We start from the raw sequence: 25722 nt of genomic DNA, 5'->3' as shown, positions 1-25722 counted from the left end.
ATTTGTTTGTCTTGTTTTTGTGGTATTGAAGAATGAACTCCTAGGGCCTTTGCACTGAAGAAATAGTGTGTTGAGCGTAGAGAATCACCTGAAGTCAATTTGCCCATGTTCAATCCAAGTAAAAATAAGGGAGTGTCTTGGAAGCAACGGTAAATAGGGCATCTTTCAGATTCCTGGCGTAAGCCCTGGTCAGGTCACCAGAAGTGAGAGCTATGACAGAAAATGGGCATAAGGTTCAAATGGCAAGGTCCTCCTGTCCTTCCTCCCTTCTCTTATCCTTGTCATTTTGTGGCTGGAACTTTTAGGAAGAGAATTTTGGCTTCTAGGTACCATAAACACCATCACAAGTCCGACTGTGCTTTCCCATCTCTCAAAGAGTAGAGAAGTCTCACACTCAGACTTAGGCTCTTCCATGCTCTGATAAGTTATAGTACCTGGACTTTTCTTCAACCACCTGAGGCTTTAACAACATTTCCTTCCTGGGCCAGGGATTTAGCTCAGTGGTTTCGCCACCTGCTGCGCAAGCACAAGTACCCAAGTTCGAATTCCCTTGTACCAAAAAAAAAAAAGAACATTTCCTTCCTTTCTGATGCCATGGAGTATATGAGATCTTTAAGGGGTGAAAACGTTTAACCCAGAGTAAAGTGACATGTCAGGAGCTCACAGGGACTCAGATGATGAATGTTAATTTGTTCTGGCAAGAGTTATTTTCTAAGTAAATCGGACAGCCAGCTGAGGTGACCAGATATCCATCAAACATATGACAGACAAGGTCCATAGATTAACTCTGAAAGGGAAGCTCAGCTCAAAGATAATTTAGAAAACATGTTAACAGTATATTATTAACAATAATGTAAGAATTTAAAATATAGTGTCAGTTGAAGGGCTTTACAGATTAAACTACCCAAGAGGAAATGAAGATAGCTATCTAGTCTCCTTTGCCAAATGAGGTGTAGGCTGAGCTGAAGAAGGGTAGTGGAGGAGCCCAGAATGAATCTTAAGATTCACACAAACACACACACACACAAAATTCCCACATTGCAGCTTACAGAAACTGAGGAAGATTGGGAAAAGACCTGGATGAAAAACTGGCCATATTCCTCACTCATAATATTTATTAGACACTGCCTCACAGGGCCTGCAGGAAAAGGAACCCCAGCTGCTTCCCTCGCCCCTTCCCAAGCATCTTCCTGAACTAAGGATTCCCTCAGATGTCTCAAACCAAGACATACTAGGATAAGTACAGATAAGTACTATTCATTTGCCAGACCCGACACTACAATTATGTGTTTGCCAGGGAGGTGGGGAGCCAGTGAGAGCAGTGGATGGACTAGATGAGGAGAAACAAAATGGGCCCTTCTTTGTCACTACTCGAACTCAGAAGAGTTGGAATAAACAAAAAACAGAGGAGATAAGAGGACAAGCAGGGGGCAAAGGAAGGTCAGGGGCTGGGTTCATGTAGATCATACGGCATCGTAGAAAAAACCAGGATAGCCACTTGAGTTCTCAGGCTGAAATAAGGAGTTGAGGGCTCAGCACCTAGAGGGAAGAAAAACCCCAGGGCTTCTATTCTGACCCTATTGTGATTAGATGCAAAAGCCCTTTCCCTTCAGAGAATTCAAATGGTTTGTGTGAAGGCAAGAGGGCATGGTGACAGACCTACAGCCCCAGCCCAGGCTAAGTTTCTCCCCATTCCCAAAGGTCCTGCCCAAGAAAAGTACAGAAATAACCATCCCAGGATGCTGCCCCTGTTCCCCCAATCCAAGAGTAGGAGTAGAAACAAGGCACAAAGACCCTGGAATTAAAAAGTATACATCAGTGTGGCCATATATAACATTATTTTGGGAGAGGGAAGAAGGTACATGCCCCAAAAGGGATGCCTTCTTTCACCTGGCAGGCAGTTGGGCCTTTGCTAGTAGCAGAAACCACAATGGAGGGTTCATAGAAATCGCCTGCAGAACAGATCCAATTCCTAGAAAGGCAGAGGAAAAGCCTCAGTTGGTATGGCACAGTCTTGAATGGAACAACAGAGGGCGGTAGGCAGACCACTCCTGCAGGCCACTCCTGCCTCAGTTCCCAACAGTTCTGTTGACTCCAGATGTTCCCCATGGCTGGGACTCAGGGAGGAAAACATGTTCTGTTTCACATGATCAGACACTGTTCACCACTAGCACCCGGTGGGCCTGACAGATTGAGGGCATCCAGGTCAAAGTTGAGGCCAGGAGGCTGGAGAAGAGATGAAAGGACTCAGATAACTGCACATATTTCAGGTCAGAGCTTCTGAAGGTCCATCTCTAGCAGCAATAATTATCACCTTAGGTGGAATCACTGGAAGTTACAGATTTCTGGAAACTAGGAGCTCAGATTAAAATCTAGAAGACATACTTACCATCTCCCCAGCCAGCTCTTTTGGAGGATGGCCCAAATCCTGTAGCTGAAAAAGAAAGAACATGAGGTAGAAAAAAAATCTCAGAAAAAAACATAGGGGCCGGAAAAAAAAATCTGATTGGTGATCTCAGACTTCTTCTGACCATGCAACATGGCCTCTCTTGTGCTCCCTCCTCCACCCAGATGGTCTGGAGTACAGCATCCTTCCCAGCTACCTCCTCCATTTCACACCTAAGTGGACAGCATCAGTGGGAAAACAGCCAGAGGAAGCCTCACCTGCTGCATAAGATCTAGCACCATCTCAAAACGAGCCTTTTGAACAGCCTCGCTATCTGTGGGTGTCTCTGCTTCAAACTGCTCACATATTTTGCCCATGACTTTGTGCTGCTCCTGATATTTTTCAAATTGCTCTGGAGGTAGAGATTCCCGGTGACTCTGTAACCATTCCGGATACTAAGGAAAGAGACAATGGGTTGGTAAGAATTAAGTGAACAATGGTAGGGAAAGGAAATGAGAACAACCCTTAAAACGTGATAGGAAGGGGGACATGGGAGAAAGAAAAGCTAAATAATCAAGTCCATCATGAAAAGTACGTCATCTGGCTCTACAGACGTCATCTGGTCACTACAGACTGGCAAATTATTTCTGTAAAGGGCTAGGTAGTTAAGTATTTTAGGCTTTGAGGTTCTATTTGTGGCCTCTGTTACATATTCTTTGTTGTTATTGTTGCTTAATAATCCTTAAAAAAGGTAAAAACCAGTCAGCCATAGTGGTACATGCCTATAATCCCAGCGTTCTAGGAGGTGGAGGCAGGAGGATTGCAAATTTGAGCTCTGCCTGGGCAACTTAGTGAGACCCTATCTCAAACTAAGAGGAAAGAGAATAGTTCAGTGCAAAGGCCTTGGGTTCAATCTTGAGTACTGGGCGAAAAAATACAGTAAAAACCATTTTCAGCTTGAGAGTTGAACTTAGGCCATAAAAACCTTGGCCTGGTGACTTCTGGTCTGCACTGCTCATTTCACTCTTAGCCAATGTTGTCTTGTATTACTAGGATACTTCTATTCCCCTATTTTTTCTCTCCAGTAAAACTTTAAATTCTTTGATAGCAGAGACTATCATTTAAACTACTCTTAAATTGTATATAACATAAAGCCTCAGTGAATCTTTGTTGGAGAAATGAATGAAATATCAGAAATACAAGGGGTTGATCAGACAACCCAAACCTTGAGCCAGTTTACAAAAAAACTAGTGCTGAAGGATTTCCTTTTCTACCTCAGCATTCTCAGGGTGGTAGCTTTATTTTCCCAGAGACTCCCCCACCCCACACTCTTTTTTTGTACACTCAAGTTACTCTCTACAGGCTCTGAGCAAAGCAGCCCAAATGATGGTATGAGAGCAAGTATAGAAAAACAGAAATGGAAATCCACAAACCTTTTCTGTAATCTCCTTCAGTGATGGGTATAGAACATCCTTAGACAGTAGGTTTTGCATGATACTCTGCATTATGGGGAGGATGTTCCCTTCTCCATCCCCTTCATCCATGCCCAGCCCTTCCATGGCCTTGGTCAGCTCCTCATCCGACATGCCTGAGTTCTGTACAGGACAAGAGAGAGGTAAACAGTGCGTTGCCTTCCTGGGAAGCTTACAACCCTTTCAGGTAAGAAATACTTAAACATGCCTGTAACAAAAATAATGAGGCAGGGGCAGACTAAGGAAGATACCCACGAGTATCTGTCTTTTGAGAAAGCTGGTGAAGTATCTGAGAGTGGGCCCCTTATGTTCTCCAATCCCTTCCTCCTTACCTGAAGATCAGTGGCATTTTTGGCTAGTCCACTTAATGTCTCCTTTAGGCAAGTAGTGAATTCTTGCTGAGAGGTTGCATCACTACCTAGAGAAGATTAAAACAACTAGGATCATTTAGTATTTTAACAGTTTGCCTACATAGAATAACCAGGTTATCAGCTGGGATATGAAATAACTAGTAAATCACTATCACTTCAAATCTTTGATTATTGTTACTTTCATGGTCATTTCATAAATCCACATAGACTGTCAGTTTATTCTTAACAATGACACCCACAATAACTATGTCCTTTAAAATGGTCAGCTTTAGACAATCTTTCTATTGCTTTCCAACTTATCTCACCCTTTTCATTAAGCAAAATTCCTATATCTCCTCCCATTGCCTCACCCCACCCCATGTCTGCGACATCATAAGTGCTTTACTGAGAATTCTGGTGTCAGATATTTCCCTTTGTTTGGAGTCTCCTCACCCACTCTCCCAGCAGCCTCTGAGAGCTTTTGGAACTGCTCCACCAGGTGGGGCTCTTCCTCAGCCAACTCCTTCATTGCCTTCTCAAACTCTGCAGTGGCTTGGGAAGCCAGCTCACTGTCAAACAGTTCCTGGAAAAACTTCTCTTGGGAGGCAAACAGGGCATCCTGTAGGGGAGTCATGGGCAAAACAAACCTCTTATGGCACCATACTGTTCCTGGCTTCTGACAGAAGCCTGGGTAATAAGCTCTGGAAATGTAGCACTTCCCTCCTACCCATCTCCATTGGACCATTCCATCTACCTCTCCTGATCTGGATGGCAAGAAAGGCATCTGGCCATTGAGGAAAGGGTATGAGGTAGCATTATCAATTCAATACCTTAAACCTGCTCTTTTTTCAGAGAACTTCCTTGAGATTCTCTACTTAACCTCAAATCCTTATTTTACAAGGACTGAGGCCTGTAAGAGCACTCGGCAAAGTGAGGCCAAGGCACCCTCCCAACCTCCCCTCTGGCCCATAGGGGCCTGCCCCACCTCTGCTCAGAACTATGGGCCCATCCCCTCCCTCTCCCTTTAGGGGGTGATATTTATACTTTGGCAGTGTCTCCTGGCGATCTCTTCTGGGGCCCTGAAGCATCGGGGGCCGTGGTGGTAGGAGGAGGTGCTGGGGAGGGTTTGGCTTTATCGAAATCATCAAGAGCACCTTCAGAGACAAGAGACATGGTGTGTGTGTTGGGGATGGACAAGGATGCAAAGCTGGGTGGTTAATGGCCACTTAGGATTACCTACATTTTTTGGGGGGGGGGGATTACCTAAATTTTGAGATCAAAAAGAAATTCCTTAAGGCGAAACAAGTGTCCATCTAAAAGCTGGGAAGAGAGGGTTTAAAAAAGTTCGGGAGAGAGATCTCCACCTACACACTGTAATAATTCTCTAGAAATCTCACATCAATATCTAATAGGAGCAGAGGTCACAGATGTCCTCATCTCTCTGAACTCACACTAGAAACTTAAAGGGATTAATCTTTGGCAAGAAAGCACAAGATGTTCCACCCAGCTTTCCATTAATCCTGATATTACCACAAACTAAGGGGCTCCACACTACACTGCATGGCAGGGTATCACACTCTCTTATATTATCCTACAAAATAGTTTTCCCTTATCAAGCTCCTAGAGCTCTCTCTCGCCTCATTCTCGGCAGATAATCCTGTGCCAATTCAGAGCCACTTGGCACTCTTCACTGTTTCTGTTCACTTTTTTTACCTGCCCTCATGTATGTGACTGAGCAAAAGATTAAAATTTATTTATTATTTATTTTTTTGGTACCGGGGATCAGACTTGGGACCTTGCGATTGCGAAGCTGGCGGCGGAATCACTGAGCTAAATCCCCGGCCCAAAAGATTAAAATTAAAAAGAAAAGTTCACCTCTGTCCTGAAAAGCCTGTGTTGTCACCGACACTCTGCTTGTCAGGCCTAGGCAAAGGGCACTAGCCCCACTCTGGGCAGGAAACCAACAGAGGAGTGGAGGACAAGGCTAAGAAAGAAAAGAACATCCACTGGCTTTCAGGAGGATAAACTTAATTCCCCTAGATCTTTTCATCCTCGGTTTCTCCAAATAATGGAAAAGGAGTCTGCTTTTGCCACTGACATGATGAAAAAACTATAAGGGTCTCAGAAAAGAAAAAAGGCTGAGGGAAGTGTCTTTTATACTAAAGACAGGAAGAGGCAAAGAACGATGCCCTACGGGCTTCAGAATGAATGTGTAATAAGTGAGTGTCTGCTTCGCTGCCCACCGAGAGCTAAATGCTGATACTGGCGTGACGGGAGTTAGACTTTGAGAATTTACTAATTTAAAGCAAAGGGAGTTTGGAGAGAAGTCGTGAAACACCATCAGATGGTTACCATTCCTTCCCTCCTGCAGGAAAATTAAATGAGCAGCTAGAGGGCCCAAGGTGAACTCCTCAGCTCCCTTCGCGAAGGAGGGACAGGGTGACCCAAAGATTTTCTATGGAGTCGCAGGCAGACCTTTGCTCCTGGCAACTACTGGAGAGACTCTCACGCTCCTCCTCAAATATTTCAGGCTCACTTAACTCCGGAATGGGTCCTCATACCCGCCTCCTTAGGGCTTTTCCCTTCTTCGGCTCTTACTTTCCAGAAGCTCCTCCAATTCCCGGTCCGCTTCGGCCGCAACACTACAACCTTCCTCAGAAGTGGCCATCTTGCTGCCTCCGACTTGCCGTAGGAGGCCCGACTCGGGGCACCGCCTAGTGCCCCGCCCTCTAGCCCCGCTCCCCCTGCTTCCTGCAGCCAATGGAATCCTTGGCTTGTGAGGCGCCGCCATTTTTAAAGGGACAGGAAGCTGTGAGGTTTCGTGGGGTTTTGTTTTTGTTTTGCTTTTGCAAGAAACTCTTAAACTGGGCAGATTACTGTTATCTTCTGCCTGGTTTATTACTGGTCTCGAGTCTTTGCTCAGCTTCTCACATTAGTAGGAGAAGCTCTTCCATTATATGTTCCTGAGCTTTGGATAGGCTTCGTTAGGACAAACTTCCTAAAAATAACCAGAATCTATGCATTTATAACCGAGAAGGTAATTATGGTGCATGTCATTGTTTCCCTCCTCACTTCCTTCAGTATTTCACTCAGATGTCATCTGAAATGTTTACTTTGGTCTCACTAAATAAAATTACAACCCTTTCCCCCGACATTTTCTGTTTCCCTTCTCTCCTCAATCAGGTACACTGTCTGACATACTATGTACATATTTATCTTGTTCATTGTCTGCCACCCCCAGCCCCCACAAATGTAAGGACCATAAAGGTTAGGATTTCCACTCTTGTCTTCATTGCTGTAGTCCCATCACCTAGGCTAGGGCTTAAAATTTAGGCACTCAAAATTTAGTGGGCAATAATTAGCCACTCTCCCAGACCTCAATCAAGCACGCTTTGCCTAATCTAAATGAATATCTTTCATTTTCTATTTTCCATCAGAACTGTCAGGCTAAAGGACTCAAGGTCAGGAACTTAAAATTAAATATGAGACAGAAAAGGTGACTCTAGGACCTTGGACTGAGCAAAGGGAAATTTGAGTACAGTAGTAGTCAACCTGCCTTTTCTGATACAGTTTTTCACACAGAACCCAACCACCACTAGAGTGAAGATGGGGAAGGCTCAGGCAATGACAACTCTAGACATTTTCCTCCTTTGAAATTGTTCTATTGAGATCTGTTAGAATGTAACAACTGAAATAGACACATACCTATTTTATCTTCTGTTGTTTAAGATTTTGTGCTGAGTATCATGGAGAATAAGAGAGAAATCAGGGCCAGTTCCTGGTGTAACTACCTGAGTTGGGATCAGCTAGAAGTGAGATTAGAATCACACACACAAAGAAAGTATGATAGAAGATAAGAGACTTAAAAAAGGCAAGCATAAAATGCTCTAGAATTTTTTCTTAATTTTATTGGTTTCATTTTTTGGGTTTTGTTTTTTTTTTTGAGATAGGGTCTCAATATGTAGTTCAGACTGGCCTTGAACTTACTATGTAGCACAGGCTGGCCTCGAAATAACAGTGATCTTCCTGCCTCAGCCTCCTGAGTGCTGGGATTACAGGCACATGCCACCACGCCTGGCTGGGTACATTTTTTATATACATAATGATCACATTCATCATGGAGAATTTGTACCCGTACATAATATATCTTGATTCTTTTTTCCCCATTCCCTTCCCCTCCTTCAACCCCTTTCCCTCTCCTTATTTACAAAAGCTGTTTCCAATTTTTCTATTCTTTTTTACCTTTTCTCTTCTTTCCCTTCCCCCTCCTCCCTCCTTTGCTCTCCTTCCCATTTGAACATTTTCTTCCTACTTTCCAATATCTATCATCCATTTTCATCCTTATTTACCCTTTTGGTTTTTCACAAGAGAAACAATGTGATATTTAAACATGTGTGTCCAATTTATTTCACTTGAAAGTATGGTCTCAAGGTGCATTCATTTATCTAGAAATGTCTCAAGTTCATCCTTCTTTATGGAAGAGTAGTTCTCCATTATATATAAAAACCATTTTTTAAATGTTAATCCATTGATGGGCATTTGGGCTGTTTCCAGGATTTAGCTGTTACAAATTGTGCTGCTATAAACGTGGATATGCATATAGAGAAATCCCATCTAAATGATAAAAATTTTTCTTTTGAGACAGGATCTCACTGTGTAACCCAGGCTGGTCTTGAACTCATGGCAATCTTTCTGCCTCAGCTTCCTGCTTCATCACTTTCACCTTTTACCTTACACATTTGAGTACTGCATCAAGCATCAGATTTGGGACAGGCTTGTAAAACCGTATCTGTAAAAACCCTATTTTCTCACAAACACAAGTCATATATTTTGGGAGAGTTTTCCGAATTGGAGGTCATAAAACCTAATCCAGGCCTGGCACAGTGGTGCATGCCTGTGATCCCAGCACTTGGGGGGCTGAGGCAGGAAGATCACAGCGAGCTGAAAGCTAGCCTGAGCTACATAATGAGTTCCAATCCAGCCTGAACTACATAGTGAGACCTTGTCTCAAAAAACAGAACAAAATAAATCCCCCCCAAATTAAGTCCTTTTTGATCTAAACTACTATAATCTAATCCTTCCCTGGGTAACCTCTCCCTCTGAAACTTTTTATTTGTTAAGTTTATTGGTACATTTTAGGTATACATTATGATCATATTCATTTTTGGGAATTTGTACCTGTATGACATATCTTGGTTCTTGTTTTTTCCCATCCTCTGCAACATTTCTAACAATTTATTCCAGACTAACTTTTTCATTCAACTCCAAACTAATTACATGTCTATCTCTAATAGAACTATGTTAAAAAATATATAAAACTTACCTATCTGCTTTGCACTAATGTGATAATACAAGCATGTTAATAAGGAAAATACTAGAAATTAAGATAGAGTCAAAGGGGCTGAAGATTTAGCTCAGTGGTTCCACTGCCTGCCTTGCAAATGCAAGGACTGGAGTTTGATCCCTGGAACCAAAAAAAAAAAAAAAAAAAGACTCAAATAAAATAAATATGATTTATTATGATAAAAATAAAAAGATTCTTTCTTAAAATAAAAATAAATATGATTCTTTCTTAGCTTTTTTGAGACAGGGTCTCCATATGTAGTCCAGGCTGTTCTTGACTCATTATGTAGCTCAGGCTGGCTCTGAACTTGCAATCCTTCTGCCTTGGCCTCCTGAGTGCTGGGATTACAGGCATGTATCGTATCTGGCGTCTTTGCATTATTAAACTTGATTCTGCTTTTCTGTTTTTATGAGTGATATTTTTAATGTCAATATTTGTGTCCTTACAGCTGTCTTTATAGTGAATACTACTGCAAAAATATTTTAAAGTATGTTTTTAATATTAGTCTCTTAAGGACTTAGTGGTTCTTCACTTTTTTTTTTCTTTTTTTTGAGGCAAGGAAGGTCTCACGATGTAGCACAGGATGGCCTTGAAATCACAATGATCCTCCTGCCTCAGCCTCCTGAGTGCTGAGATTACAGGCATGTGCCACCACGCCCAGCTCCACTATTTACTGACTGATGTCATTCTTGTCTGATATTCACAATATGTATTTCACATATATTCATCATGTCTCCCCAATTATATAACTTGAGATTGTCAACTTTTTTTCAGATCTGTGTTTATGCTTGTGTGCAAATTTGGTGATTTAATTTGTAAACTTAAGGTTTTTATTTTTGGAAACATTTATCACCAACTTGCCCTATGTTTACAGAATGTTTATAATGAGAAAAATGCAATCAAAGTGGTATACAAAATTTTGAGAAGGCAGGCTTAGTTTGAGAACGATGTTTAATAGAACAGGAAACAGGGAGGTAGAACTTTCACACATAGGAAGGGGATCTAAAGATGGAGAAGGGATGGAGACAGGAAGGGGAAGTAAAAAGGATCAAGATGCAGTATGTCTATATATCAACTCCCCATAATGAATGTATTCATAATGTATGACAATCATCTATTTTAAAAAAACAAATCTTAAGCTAAAAATATAAAGGCTTGGGATGGGGATGTAGCTCAGTGAGTTTGCCTAGCATGTGTAACACCCTGGGTTTGATCCTCAGTACTAAAAAAAGTAAAATAGAATATAAAGGCCTATGCTTTTTGAAGCAGGTATTCCACTTGTAGTTTATTCTGACATACTTCTCCCACCCAGACAATATATGTTTAAGTTATTTATTGGGGACCCTGGCACAGGATCATAATCTCCTGCTCAGTGCTATGACACATAGCGAGAAGACAGAGTTAGAATTAAAGAGACAGGTAAGTGGGATGGCCAGTGCTTGAGCAAACAGCAAAGACCCTGAACAGCCAGAACTGTTGATATTTATTGGTGACACAACCATCGTGAAGTTGGGGTGCGGGGACCACATGTGGTTGCTAGGGATACATTGCTAATGTAGGCAAGGCTTGTAAAAGAACAGACAAAGCATTCTTTTGTTAGGAACAGAGCAGACAAGGTATAGGTTGTGGTTAAGAAATAACCTTATCTTTTCAGTTAAGAAGGTTTTAATTCTGGGAATAGAATTTGGGTATGAGTCACTTTGACCTTGGCTGCCATGTTATCTCATATTAAGCTCCACAGCTTCACAGGCCATTTCTCTGGTCTCTGGTGTGGCTGTTGGTGGAGAGTTTGTGCTAACCTGCACACCATCCACAGTGCTCTCATGAGTCACGTAGGCTTCGGTCAGACTCACTTCTTAAGCCAATTGTGGGGTTAACTCTTTATAGCCAGCAGTGCTTACAGCCTGCTTTGGGCATAATCAACAGGGCAGTCTGCCACAGTTTTCATTGCAATAATGTTGATAATTGCAAAAGATTGGAAGTAATTCAAATATTCACCAAGAAGTAACTTCATAGCTTATTGTACAATACATACTATGCAGAGAATTGCAAAGTTAAAATCTCTTAATGTACTGATAGAGAAAAATCTCTAAAGTATAAAAAATGAAAAAATGAGGTACAAAATGCAAAATGTTAAATAGCATGCTTCCATTTGTGTATGAAAGGGAGGTGAGGAAGAACATATCCGTATCTCCTTATATATACATGAAAATTTCTGGAAGGATAAACGGAAGCCACCAACAATGGTTGGCTCCTTTGAGAAAGGTGATAGGAGGGGCCGGTGATTTAGCTCAGTGGTTCTGCTGCCTGCCTCGCAAGTGCAGGGTCCCGAGTTCAATCCCTGGTACCAAAAAAAAAATGAGTTCCATCCCCGGTACCAAAAAAAAAAAAAGAAAGGTGATAGGAACTGAATGACTCAGGAAAGGGGTGGAAAGCTTATAGGAGAGTTTTTAATATTTACTGATTTCTGAACTATGTGGATATATTATTTATTGAAAAGCTGAATTTAAAATGTAAATCTTTTAAATCAAAGACATAGAACATCATTCTCCCCAGTTATTCTTAGCACACAAGTAAAATAAATATTTTATTATTAATATTATCATTAATGTTTTACTTTACTAATATTGCTGATCCTTGTAAAATATATATCATATACTAATTAATGTATGTATATTACAGGTAAAATACCTAGAACAAGAATAGGCATACAGGAGATGATCAATGGATACTGGCTATTATTAGCAATAGGTGGAAGGTGGCAGTCAAAAACAGGATAGAAGAGCTACTTCCTTGCTTCCCATTACTCTCACAACAGGTTAGGTCTGTGCTTAACATATATCTCACATTTATCCTACAAAAAATAGAATTTTTTTCCCTGATAGCAGGTATCTGGTAATTAAAGATCACTATTGAAGGACAGATATCTGTTTTGGTGGAGCAGCTACATGGAGTGAACAACATGCAAATGTTCAGGAAATAAAAGTCAAGCCAAGAAACTCTTGTAGAAATTTACTTTATTTATCATGAGAAACAAAGTATGACAATGGTTGTAAAGGACAAATCAATGAAAAGTGGTGTGCATTTTGGACAACTAAATAATTTCTTCTCAGGCCTTAAGTTTCCAGTACACAAGGTTACCTGCCTAGGAGTTTAAATGATCAAGTAAAATAGAGGATAGCGAAGAGTTTGGTGTGACTGAGAAGACACGGTATCTTATTTGTTATGTCCTACTCTTTTCTAGCAGAAAGGAAACAAAGGTTGTAGGGAGGTTAGGAATAAATACTAAAGGAATTTACTAAACAAATGTCCATTATAAAGTTTTTATTTGTTCCTTGCAAGAGCTAAGCTGGAAGAACAAGGCTAACTGTGACCACAAATGTTGTCATTCTGAGAACAGGAGGGGTCCTCAGGGGCAAAGATGTCCAATCTAGATGTCCTGATTTGCCACAAAAGTAGAGAAAAGGGACATTAAGTTTTATGGACAGCCAAACAGCAATAACCTAAGTGTGGCTGTGGGCAGAGGTTGGTGATATGAGGGTACAGGGACTAATTCTCTGAAGGAAAAGTCTATGATTGACCTACACACACAAAGGGGGACTTAGCGAAACTGAAGAGGACTGATCCTTAGACCAATCACATCTTTGCCAATCTCTGTTGCCTGTGGAGAGGAAAACAGAGGACCAAATTAGAGATCTGTGAGGTTGAGGACCCCACTTTGTTCCTATGCTCTTCAATCAACATTTGTTACTGAGAAATGGAGCAATGGAAAGAAGCTCTAGATTTTTCCTATACCACTGCCCCAGGAAAAAGGACTACAGTGGTTCTTTCTCTTCCTCCTTCCCTTGATATAGTATAGTAGATACTTTTCTTTTTTTTTAAATTTTAGTATTGGGGATTGAACCCAGGAGTTTATACATGCTAAGAAGTAAGCATGCTATCACTGAGATACATCCCCAGCCCTTTTTATTCATTTATTTTTTGAGAAAGGGTCTTGTTAAATTGCTTACACTGGCTTAAAACTTGTAACTTTCCTGCCTCAACCCTGAGAAGCTGGGATTACAGGCATGCACCAGGCTGCAGATGCACTCTTGAAAACAATACTTACTGTAGTGACCCTGCAGATCTGACCCTTGAACTCAGGGGAATAGCAGGCCCCACTGAGTGGACACTTCTCCACTGGTTTTCCACGGTAGATGGGCCGGTAAGATGCAGCACAAATGTCAAAGGGGTTGTGCATGTCATAATTGAGCTGACAGGCATCTGTGGGGTTCTTCTCACAGGCAGACAGGATTTTTCGGGTCTAGGAAAGGGAAAGGAACTTTATTTAAGAGGACAGAAAGCAACACACAACAATTAAAATGATCTCATCATCATGGTTTAGAAGTATCTTTGATGTTTTTGGGTTTTTTTGGTACTGGGGATTGAACTTGGGACCCTGTGCTTGCAAGGCAGGTGGCAGAACCACTGAGTTAAATCCCTGGTCAAAGTTTCTTTGATGAAAGATGCAACTACACTACATATGAAGAGTTAAGAACTGCCACTCCTATTGTACCAAGCTTTCTTCTTCTCAGTACCAAAGTGGCTCCATGTATCTGGATCCACAAATTTTTACAAAGTGTAGGAATTATCAGGGTAAATCCCAAAAAAGGATGAAAATAGGTTCCTATTGCCCAATAAGAATACTTTTAGGACAAAATAATAAAATGTGTACGTGAATTAGTAGCAGTCAAGATGGGATATCTGGAGTTTAAGGAAAAGGTTGGGGTTATTTTTGCCAACTGTTGCTCAGACAAAGGACTAATATCTAGAATATATTAAGAACTCAAAAAAACCAGATGCACACCTGTGTTTATAATGGCACAATCTGAAATAGTTAAATCTTGGAAACTGTCCAAATACCCATCAGTCAATGATTGGATAAAGATGTGGTTTTTTTAATATGATGGAGTACTACTCTGCCATGAAGAAGGATAAGCTTGAGACATTTCTAGCTAAATGGATGCACCTTGAGACCATACTCTTTTTTTTTTGGTACCAGGGATCAAACTAGACTCTGTGCTTGCCAGTGGCAGGCACAACACCTCTGAGCTACATCCCCAGCCCACCATACTCTTTCTTTTTTTTTGGTACCGGGGATTGAACTTGGGACCTTGTGCTTTCGAGGCAGACCCCAGAACCACTGAGCTAAATCCCCGGCTCCCCACCATACTGTTAAATGAAATAAATTGGACACACATGTTTAAAAAGCGCATTGTTTCTCTGGTGTGAAAAACCAAAAGTGGAAATAAGGGCTAAAATGTATAATAGATATTGGAAATGGGGAAGAAAACATTCAAATAAGGGGAACAAGGGAAGGGGAGAGGGAAAGGAAGAGAGGGACAAGAATAGGGTCAGGTATTTAGCTCAGTGGTTCTGCCGCCTGCCTTGCAAGCACAAGGACCCAAGTTTGATCCCCGGTACAAAAAAAAAAAAAAGAAAAGAAAGGGACAAGAATAAAAAGAGAATAAAGAAAAAAATGGAAACAAAGCTCTTGTAAATAAGGAGGGGAAGAGGATGGGGGGGAATGGAAAAAAAAGAATCAAGATATATCATGTACAGCTACAAATTCCCTAATACAAATGTTATCATTATGTATGTAAAATGTACCAATAAAAAAAAGTACTTCCTCCTAAAAAAAAAAAAAAAGAGCGGGGCTATTTGCAGTCATACCAGTGCCATGTATGAATAAATTATTACTTTGATTTCCAGGAACAAAAGGGAATACTCAAGTCAGTAAGTAAGCAGAGCGTGGCATTCTGTTGGCTCATTTTTGTGGAATGTTGTTATATATTTTTTTCTTTCAGAAGCAAAGACCGTGGTCTTCTGTGAGCAGATCTGGTTCCCCTACGGTCATGGAAGGAGCTCCTACTTACCTGTTGAGCCACCTCAGGCTTAGGTCCAAGTTCCAGCAGGCGCCGAGCAAAGGTGGCAGCTGTCTTGAAGTTCTTGAGCTTGAAGAAGAGGTTGAGGGCTGTCCGCAGCACTAGGATCATGTGCACAGGCTGCAGGTTGGAGTGGGTGAAATAGGCTGCCATCTGGTGGACAGAAAGAGGGACACATGCCAGGCTGGGGGATGTCATTTATCAACAGCTGCACATGCTTAAAAAAACAAAGCAAGACAACTTAACAAGCCTGGCTATATAAAACACAGAAGTCCTCTACCTCCTAGGTCTGGAGGACTGATGAGATGAGGAAGAAGGATGGAGAAGTGTTCTCCTTACAGAAATGGAACAAAATTTCTCTTCCTCCCCAGAGCCAGATCTGGGTTTGGAACCAAAGAATTTAGATCTTATGGAGGGTATAGGGGACACTGCCTCTGCAATGCTGAGTCCCACAGATCTTACCTCACAGATGCGCTTCTGCTGGTCTACAGTCTCTTTGGGCAGCTTCTTCCTCTCTATCTCCATGGACAAACCCACAATATACTCCCGGCAAATGGTGATGAGCTGCTGGGCCTGGACAGGTTGCAGAGGAAGGTCATGGTAGTGGACAAGAATGGAGGAAGGACAAGAATCTGGGGGTACTAGGTTTGGGACAAAAGGCTAGACTCCTCCTACCTCAGCAATCTCCTGTTTATTGTCCACAACAAGAAGTGGCACACTGAGTAAAATGGAACGAAATTTTTCCACAGCCTCCTCAAACTTGCCAACTGTAGTGAGCTGGTAGCACAGCTGCAACCGCTGGATGAGGTCATTCAGCTTTAGGCCTACAGCTGGTACACCATTTTTCAGCCCTGCATCCTTCCTAGAAAGGGGAAAAGTAGGAAGAAAACAGGATCATCAGTAGCCAACTAGGACTCAGTTTCTTTTTCTGGCAAACACGATCACAGCCACCCTGTTATGAAAGTAGCTGGGGAATAAGATGGCAGCAGGCGTAAACCTAACCCAACAAAATAACAAACCAAAGTTCTTTTCCTGCTAGGAAACCCTGTCTCTGGGACAATTCTGTGTCACTGAGGATAACATTTGAAATAATCCACCACAATTGAGACAGACAGAGGTAAGGAACAGGGGCCTTACCAATTGCGGTTGGGGTAGGCATACATGGTGGGAAGGCAGGGCAGAGCCTGATAGGTAGTACGGCCTCGGGCATATGTCTGTAGGAACAGTTGCTTGTAAGGGCCAAACTGGATTACTCCTACCTGGTCATGAAGGAGCTGGGAGAAGACAGGAAAGAAATACAAGGATTTTGGCTTTACCACTTAAAAACTAATTGTATGTAATGAATTCATTAACTTCTCTGTACTTGTTTTCTTATCAGTAAAATACATTTAATTAGAGCAGCTACTTCCTTATTAATACATATATTTAGGATAGTGCTTGGCACACAGTGAACATCAAATGTTAGTGGTTGTTGCAAGTTTGAGGCCAGCCTGGGCTACATAGTGAGTTCAAGGCCAGCCTGAAATACACAGCCAGACCTTGTTTCAAAAGATAAACCAACCATCTTCCTGAGGCCCTGGGCTGCACATACTCAAGAGGAAGGGCCAAGGTTATTTGAAGGAGACTTACCCGCATGGCTGTTTCAAAAGAGCCTGCCAGGATGTGATCAACTGGAAGCTGAGAGTTGTTGCACCAGATCTAACAAGAAACCGAAAAGTCAAACCAAATGAAAAACTGTCCTTTCTCTTTCCAAATTATCCTCCTCCATATCTATTAATAGAAAAGTATCCAATGATTTACACATTAATCAAGTGCTAGCCAGATCAGAAAGACATCCTCACAGAGCTGTGCTTTCCTACATACTTGAGTTGGGCTTGTTCCTTTGGTTGGGGGCACAAAGAACCCATCTTCAGCCCCACCAGCTGCCCCAGGGGGTACATCCTAGAGGAAAAACAAAAATGAAGTCATTTAAAAAAAAAATGAAGTCATTTAAAAAGTCTTTCAAGCACTTTGTTCTGCAGAATCTAAGACACAATCATTTACCTTATTTTCCACTTCTGCTGGGGAAAATACCCCCATAATAGGAGCCACTTCACCAGTAACCAAAAGCTCCAACTCAGATTTAAAAAGCTTGCTGCCCTTTCATAAGCTGTTGCTGGCACAGCCCTATCTCATTCTTCCAACTTGCAAATGGGAGACAAGCATCAGTTAGAGGCATTTCCTAGGTCCCCTCCTTTTTGGCTATAACAGGACAAATAGAAGAGGTGAGGCCACTAATTCTGACCTTCTCATTCTTCCTTCTTTCAAGTGGGAGATAAGCACTAGGTTAGGAGGAGGGTCTAGATAGCTCCCTAGTTTGAAGACCATAAGAGAGATGTGGCTGGTGATAAAGCTACTAGTTTCCACAAGGAGAAATGGAGAAACTTTCCAAGGGTGAGAATTCCACATACCAGCTCAGGGGGGAGCTCCAGATCTTCTTCCACATCCCAGCCACCTCCTTCTTCCTGTCCTTTGCCAAGAACATCATCCCCTAAACCTTCTGTAGCCTCCACAAACCCATCTGCAAGGAAAATCCAGATCAAAATAGACTTGGGTGATGGCACAATCTCAGCCAAAGGAGAGCAAAATGTTGAGATCCTAACTGGTTCCATTGTTTAGAAGCCTGGAAAACTGCCCCACAACTAGTCCCAATCCAAGGAGTTCCCCTCCCCAGAGCAGCATTCCTACCTTCATCCAGCTGCAGTTCTGCATCCTCTCCCCAGCCCTCAGTGCCAACCGTGTCAATGTCTATGTCAGCAGCCAGTGCTCCTCCCTTCCCTAGCAAGAGAAGAATAGCCAAGAGTCAGTTATAGCCCTGCAAGACTGAGATACAGTCTTCTCTGTAGGCAAACTGAATCCTTTTAAAGAGTTGCCCAGGATCTGTCTAATTATTTTCATGTATTATGAATTTTTTATTTATATGTTATGCTAACCTACAACAGATTTCAGAGAGAGGGAATAGAAGGGAGATAACCAACCTTCACGCTACTAAAAACTGGCTCTTAAACCACTTTTAAGTTACTAGTCTTTGGCTGCCAACTCTTGGAACTTCTTTCTGAGATCCTAAGCTACCAGCACTACAGTGTGTACAGGGCATGAGGACATAGGAAGGTAAAGGAGATAAAGGAAAAATCAGGGCTGGGAAGAAAATGCACCATCTGTTTAGGCTCTTACTTAGGAGAAGTGAACTAGCAGACATATTTGAGAAAACTGAAGGGTAAAGGTGGCAGTTGTAGAGGGTGGTAGTACCCATTTGCACATACCCACATGACAGAATTAGAGGTGGCTGAATTTGTACCTGAAGACTATGTCGTGAATGATAAAATAGTAGAACATGACTACATACATGGTAAAACCTAGGGAAATATACCAAAATACTTACAGGGGTTATTAGTGGTAATAGGAACAAACCCCCACCCCCAATTCCCAAATTTTCTTCTATGATTGCAAATAGCCATTCTCTGTACCACAAACTGACCGGCATTTCAATGCTCCGTAAGGCTTTGCATAGATAAATGGACAAATGAAACTAAACGCTAAGGGCACTCTCTAGGACAGCTCCTTACAAAATAAATGGCAAAAGTGCTATGGGAGAAATGGGTACTGACCTTTGCTGGCAATGGAGCCTTCAAAGAATCCTTTAGACACAGTTAGTAAGGGCCAGTTGGTATCCAATGGCATGATTGGTGCAGGCGGCTGGAGCAGCTTAGCATTAGGGTCAATGTCTGGGATCTGAGAGGTGGAAGAAAATAAAAGGTTTAAACACGAACAACTCTCAGGAATTCCTATCAGGTTATGGAGATTCCCTTAAACTCATGTATTTCTCAGCCTCCCTCTGTAACCAGGTGGGAGAGTTTTAAATTGTCCTAAGATCCGAGTTAATCCTGTAATCAAAGACACTCATATAAAAAATAAAGGCTCACTGTCTCCTTCTCTGGGTCAAATGTTTCCTTTAGACTCTCCGCCTCTTCATCTAAGCCATGAGTAGCAGCTGTGAGATAGGCGAGGGACTCTGTAAAGAAAACAGACATTTTCAAGGGAATATTGCAGTGGTAGGCCGACTCAGAGATGAAACACCTCTCCCACAGTGAACCCTGTATCCTAGTATCTGAGTAGCTGAATAATACCCTTCTCTTAAGTGCCGGCTGGGTTGGACTTATTAATTATCGCACTCTGGACAGACAAGGTAGAGGTAATGAGATGTTACTGCTGGGATTAGCTTACAATTGTGCCTTCTGTCTCCAGTGCCCCTTCCTTTTGTTGTGATACTGGGGATTGAATTCACTTACTACTTATCTACATCCCCAGCCCTTTTTATTTTGAAACAAGGTCTTGCTAAGTTACTCAGGTGGGACTTGACTTTGTGATCCTCCTGCCTCAGCCTTCTGAGTGCTTGTAAACCAGCTGCCATGCTGTGAATTGCCCTATGTAGAAGCTAATATGGTAAGAAAATGACATCTCCCAGACAACAGAGACCAAGGGTCTGGGTAATGCACACCCAGGTGACCACGTGTGAAAGTGGGAGTCCCTCCCAAGCTGAGCCTGGTATATTTGCAGTCCTGATCAACACCCTGATTACAGTCCTATTAGAAGCACTGAGCCAGAGCTAAGCCATGCTCCAAACTGTAAGACACAAATGTTTGTTGTTTAAACCACAAAGTTAGTACCCTCATTGACATGCTTGGGACTAAAAGTGTTTCAGAGTTTTTTGGATCTTGGAACATTCATATAGGCTTTACTGGTCAGGTACCCCTCATCTGAGAATCTGAAATCCAAAATGTTCCAAAATCCAAAATCTTTTGAGCATCATGTTGATATTCAAGAAGTTTTGGGTCTTGAAACATTTAAGGTTTTGGGTTTTTTGATTAGGAATGTTCAACCTGTACTAAGTTTTCAAGTAACTTATTATACAGCAATTAATTGGTAATGAATACAGTTACTTATCTTTAAGATCCATCATCAACGTTAATGACAACCTTGGGATCCTCCTGGACTTCTCTCACACACCCTACAGCTAGCACTTTAATAAAGTCATATTGGGCTATGGATGTAGCTCAGTGGTGCCGTGCCTGCCTGATAAATGTTAGAATCCTGAGTTCAATCCTCAGAACAGGGGGGAAGAGGGGAGTTATACTGCTTCTACGCTTAAAATATATCCCCAATCTGACCATTGCTCATTGCGCCACTAGAGTAGCACCCTGGTCTTCCCTTTTTACCTTGTTCCTGTATGTATCTCAAATATTTCTACAGTGCTTGGTGTTTAGTGCTTTCTCAAAAAACCAAACCAAACCAAACCTTAAATGTATATATGAATAAATAATGAGTGAACTCTCCAGTCTAGAAATAAAGAAATAAAATTCTGGGCTGGGGATTTAGTTCTGGCACCACACCTGCATTGTAAGTGCAAGGACCTGAGTTCTATCCCCGGTACCAAAAAAAAAAAAAAAGAAATAAAACTCTAATGCATCCAAACAATTACATTTACTAGAGTGTCTCTCTAGGAGATATATAGATATGTAAATATATTTTATTAATTTTTATGTGTATATTATCGAGCCTTGGGGTACTCTACTGCTGAGCTACATCCCCAGCTGTTTAAAAAATTTTTTTATTTTGAGACAAAGTCTTGCTAAATTGCCCAAGCTGGCCTTGAACTTGTGATCCTCCTGTTTTAGCCTCCCAAGTAAATAAGATTACAGGTGCACACTGCCATGGTCAGCTTGCTCCAAGACTTTCAAAACCTCTTGTCTTCCCCATGATTAACGGTTCTCTTCAGGGTACTGGTCAGAGTGGATATTCTGGTTGTAACTCCCTTAGGCTTTAAAGAAAATCTGAGCTTGGTATGAACATGTCATTTCTCCTGAAAAATGCACAATAAAGGGCAATTCTGTACCACTGTACATAAATAATGCAACAGGGAAAAAATACTTCTTAGGGGCTCCAAGGAGCCACTTACTCTGTCCACAGTTCTTTAGGATCCGCACTCGCTCAGACACATCACCCAGGTATAAGGCATTCTGATAATGGCCGCTCATGTCCTTTCTGATCTCAGCTGTGGCAAGTCAAGAGACACCAACTTAGGTTTTCTTTCTTTTTTATTGAGATAGAGTCTCGCTATGTAGTTCAGGCTGGCCTTGACTCACTATGTAGTGTAGGTTGGCCTCAAACTCATGGCGATCTTCCTGCCTCAGCCTCCTGAGTACTGGGATTACTGAGTACTGGGAAAACCTGCCAGGTTTTCTTTCTTCAGTTTTCTCTCCCCCTAAAACCCCTTTTCCCAACAGTGCTTTTAGGGGCCTCACCAATCTTCATCATCTTGCGAAGTTTCTCCAGGTTGCCAGTAATAAGGTACAGGAAGGAAAGTTTATCAAAGTTTTTGGTGCGCTGATAGCACATTTCCACAATCTGGTGGTTCCCCTGTAGCAGGGCCACTTCTCCCAGCTTCTCCCAGCAATTCTTGTCATCTAGTGCTTTAGCTGCTTCCAGAGCAATCTAAAGAACCCCCAAGATCAGTGTTAAGAGGATACCATGGAGGATCCCCTGTGACTCAAAACAAGGGACACTGTAGTCAAAGCTATGTGTCCCCAAATAAATTTCCCAGGGAAATCCCTATACTTTCAATAGCTCCTAGCTTTCAGCCTATTTCTGTTGAGAATTCTATCTATAAACAGGATGTCCTTAGATCCAAGAGTAGAAGAATCATATCACATTATTCTCATCTTGAGATATTTCCTAAAAAATTTAGTTTAAAAAAACCCCAACTAGAAGTTACTGATTTCACAGGGCCAGTTCTTGCTTAGCTACTGTTTTTTCCTACCTGCCAAGTTTGAAGATTCACAGGGGTTTTAGGAAAGGCCAAAGAAATTATAAAGGAAGTTCAGAAATAGAAAAAACAAAATTCTTAAGCTCTTTCCTTGTCTGAAAATAATACCTGTGTCCTCTGAGCTTCAACATTTAACATTCCTTCACCTAATCAAAATTAAGTGTCAAGGAAATAGTGCAAATTTTTTTTCAAATTTTATGCTATCTTGGTTTTATCTTGGAAGTTATTGAACTCAGACAAAGAAAGACAATGGTGGAAATGCTATGGCAGAAGCTGAGACAGGAAAAAGTAAAAATAGTCAAACAGCAATAGGAAGATGGCTCAATCTAACAGCTAAAAACAAAAATAAAAAACAAAATCCTCATCCTGGCTAAGGAAGCAAGTCTAAGGGCCGGGGATTTATCTCAGTGGTTCTGCTGCCTACCTCACAAGCACATCCCCGGTATGGGGGGGTGGGGATGGGGGGGCAAGTCTAGAATAATGCTTTCCCATTGCCACCCTCTCTGGTTTTATAAAATGATCTGGGGCCGATGACCGTATTCTTCTCACCTCAATGTTTCCACACTCCAGTGCCAGACTAAAGCGAGTTTTCTCATCCTTGACGAAATGCAGTGCCACTTCAGGGTAGCCCTTCTTCTGGAGGTAAGCAATGATAGACTGGCCTACCAGTTTGGCATTCCTCACCATGTGCAGTACCTAGACATTGGGGGTTAGGTAGGGCAGGAAGGAGAGATTACTGACAGGAAAAGAGAAGTGCTGCCCCTCTTAATACTCCAGGATAATCCTCGTATCCTACCTCATCATATTTTCGGTTGATCAGGGCCAGCTTGAATTTGAACTCCGTGGGATCAATGGTGAGTACCCGAGGACGACACTCCCTATCTAGGCAATACACATTGTTGCCCTTCACTCGTGTGACATAGATGGGTAAATCCAGAGTTCGGATGATCCCGTGGTCCCTAAGAATAGGGGAGTAGACAGCAGAACTTTCAGGGAGGTGGGATCCAGCCTGTGAAAAAACTGAATAAGCCCATGGCACAGCCTTTTATCTTATTACCTTCATCAAGTGTCACTTAAAAGTGGTGTACATAGGAAGTGACTTAAATTCATTTTATTCTTTTGTATGTTCTTTTGTATGTTCTTTTGTATGTTGGGACAGATGATATGATCTTTCTTTATAAGCTATTACTGTAGGGGCTGACAGATGTGACTATAGAAATGAGACCTAAAAGTTAAATCCTAAATTCTAATATACGATCAGTAGGACACTATGTACAGGTAATTCCTTCCTTATAAGTCACAAGTGATGAGACAGGAGGATCGCTGTGAGTTCGTGGCCAGCCTGGGCTATGTAGTGAGTTCAAGGCTAGCCAGAACCACATAGCAAGACCCTGTCTCAAAAAACCAAAAAAAAAAAAGTCACAAGTGAAAGTAAAATAAAGGTAAATATGAAGGTACATATAACACACAAACATAATGAAAAGCAGAAACCATTCTGAACTCTGAATAATAAAAAGATCACAAATTGAAATTTGTTGGTATAGTTAATGTAATACTTGATAATTTATATCGCCTACATGCATACACAGAATTAGAAGAAATACTGAAAATTAATGGGTTCTACATGCTTGGAAAGTAGTTTTACATTACCTAGTAAATGTGAAGATATGCATATTCTATGGTCTAGAAATTCTACTCTAGGTATACACTTTAGAGAAATATATGTATGTATGTACCAGCAAACATGTAAAAGAAGGTTTAAAAGAAATTGTAATAGCCAAAAACTAGAAATCTCTCAGTTATTCCTCAATTAGAACTGAAAATGGCATAATCATATAATAGGATATTATAAAAAAAAAACATATTAAAACCACAAGGATGACACATCATGTACAAGCACTCAATGATAAATGTAAATGTATTGTATACCTAAAATGTACCAATAAAAGAACTGAAGCAAAAAAAACCCCCCAAAACAAAAAAACAAAACAACAAAAATACACAAGGATGAATCTTATAAACATGGAACAAGATATAAAACAATATAGCCAATATGATTTTACTTACATACAGTTCAAAATCAGGCAAAACTAAATCATATTAAGACACACACTGGGTGGCAAAATTACAAAGAAAAGCAAGGAAGAAATTACCATAAAAACCAGAATAATGTTTGTTTTGGGTAGAAACAGATGGGTCTGTGATCAATAAGGGCCACACTGCAGATGGGGTGCTAGAACTGCTCTGTTTCTTTTCTTTTTTTTGGTACTGGGGATCGAACTTGGGACCTTGAGCTTGCAAGGCAGGTGGCGGCACCACTGAGCTAAATCCCCAGCCCCACTGCTCTATTTCTTGACTTGGGTGACAGTTACATAGATGTTCACTAGCTAACTTATTCACTATTGTTTGCATTTATACTTGTGTGATATTCTGTATTTGGGTTATATTACAATTTTTTTAAGGTTTTTTTTTTTGGTACTGGGGATCAAACTCAGGAGTACTTGCCAGGCAGGCATGCTGCCACTGGGCTACATCCCTGGCCCAACAACTTAAAGAAATTTTTTTAAAAAAGCAACGTTCTGATGGCACTAGCATGTGTGCCAGACAAGGCTTCCCCATGAAGAAAATTTGCACAGGACTTCAGTTACATCTCCTGAGACAGGACGAGAAGCCACCTTTTCCTACTTGTACCCCAGGTGACTCACTTACCCAGTGGTGACAGCATATTTGATGTGGTTGCTTGTGGTATAGATAAACACCCCACTCTCATCCCAGGCCCCACTCTTGACACGAATGTTCTCATGAATGTTACACAGAGCATCCAGTTTGCGGTTACAGATCACAATGGCTGTAAGAGGCAAAGGGCATGAGTGCTCTGTTGGACAGGGTGAGTGCAGTAGACTGGTGGGGTGGGGGAGGGAGAAAGGGGAGTATAAATCAGGGTGGATATAATGAAGACCTACCATGTTTGGCCAGTAGTGCCACATGAGACATGTCTGCTGACCAGATAACATATTTCACCTTGGAAATCTTCACAGATGCCAGCGTCCTGAGACAAAAGAGAGGCAAACATGAATGGAAATGATTTCCTTTTCTACAACTATGACCTATGTTTTTTCATCCTCAAATGAATTTAAATCCTGACTTCTCAAAGTAATTCCAAATAAACATTCCTGCCAAGTAGCTCAGTTAAACATTTTGGCTTACATTATGCACTCCCCTCTTTTTTAACCCTTGCCCTTCATTCCCTTGTATTTTTAGGGATTTACATATATCTGTGATCATCACTGGACTGTAAGCTCCTTTAAGTACATGCACTGTGCTATTCATCTCTGAGTCCTTTCATTCTAAGGCCCAAGAGCATTTATGCAGATAAGTACACTA

At 41.5% G+C, this 25722-nt stretch overlaps 2 protein-coding genes across 8 annotated transcripts in view; both read right to left on the bottom strand.

The window, feature by feature from the left end:
- Positions 1-1095: 1095 nt before the first annotated feature.
- On the bottom strand, positions 1096-6933 carry Pex19 (peroxisomal biogenesis factor 19). Of its 6 annotated transcripts, none has more exons than XM_087190945.1 (9): positions 6807-6933; positions 5253-5362; positions 4662-4827; positions 4191-4276; positions 3820-3981; positions 2665-2841; positions 2390-2434; positions 1891-1972; positions 1096-1539 (listed from the first exon to the last, which is right to left on the bottom strand). In XM_087190945.1, the coding sequence occupies exons 1-8, from the start codon at positions 6874-6876 to the stop codon at positions 1940-1942; spliced, it is 849 nt and encodes a 282-aa protein (XP_087047071.1). In that variant the 5' UTR covers positions 6877-6933; the 3' UTR covers positions 1096-1539; positions 1891-1939. The 6 variants fall into 6 exon arrangements, with proteins under 6 accessions (XP_087047071.1, XP_087047072.1, XP_004858775.1 ...); XM_087190946.1 differs by adding an exon at positions 6084-6192 and having other exon boundaries at positions 1096-2226; positions 6807-6908; XM_004858718.4 differs by having other exon boundaries at positions 1096-2226.
- Positions 6934-12552: 5619 nt separating this feature from the next.
- Copa (coat protein complex I subunit alpha) overlaps positions 12553-25722 on the bottom strand; it is a 47805-nt gene continuing 34635 nt past the window's right edge. The window contains exons 16-33 of one of the 2 annotated variants that reach the window (XM_021239851.2): positions 25302-25387; positions 25048-25213; positions 23135-23297; positions 22888-23034; positions 21818-22007; positions 21472-21567; positions 19439-19527; positions 19124-19247; positions 18204-18293; positions 17927-18036; positions 17340-17417; positions 17106-17174; positions 16614-16750; positions 16152-16338; positions 15939-16049; positions 15468-15629; positions 13661-13855; positions 12553-13213 (exon numbers count right to left, since the gene is read on the bottom strand). In XM_021239851.2, coding sequence (XP_021095510.2) covers positions 13154-13213; positions 13661-13855; positions 15468-15629; positions 15939-16049; positions 16152-16338; positions 16614-16750; positions 17106-17174; positions 17340-17417; positions 17927-18036; positions 18204-18293; positions 19124-19247; positions 19439-19527; positions 21472-21567; positions 21818-22007; positions 22888-23034; positions 23135-23297; positions 25048-25213; positions 25302-25387 — 2260 coding nt within the window. In that variant the 3' untranslated portion in view covers positions 12553-13153. The remainder of the gene's footprint in view (positions 13214-13660; positions 13856-15467; positions 15630-15938; positions 16050-16151; positions 16339-16613; positions 16751-17105; positions 17175-17339; positions 17418-17926; positions 18037-18203; positions 18294-19123; positions 19248-19438; positions 19528-21471; positions 21568-21817; positions 22008-22887; positions 23035-23134; positions 23298-25047; positions 25214-25301; positions 25388-25722) is intronic. The other variant, XM_004858715.4, reaches the window with a different exon arrangement.

Source organism: Heterocephalus glaber, unplaced genomic scaffold (genome assembly GCF_053883595.1).
Source record: "Heterocephalus glaber isolate CG9 unplaced genomic scaffold, H.glaber_assembly_v1.0 deba00001561, whole genome shotgun sequence".
NCBI lineage: Eukaryota > Metazoa > Chordata > Mammalia > Rodentia > Bathyergidae > Heterocephalus > Heterocephalus glaber.
This window is presented reverse-complemented; position numbering and strand designations above follow the sequence as displayed.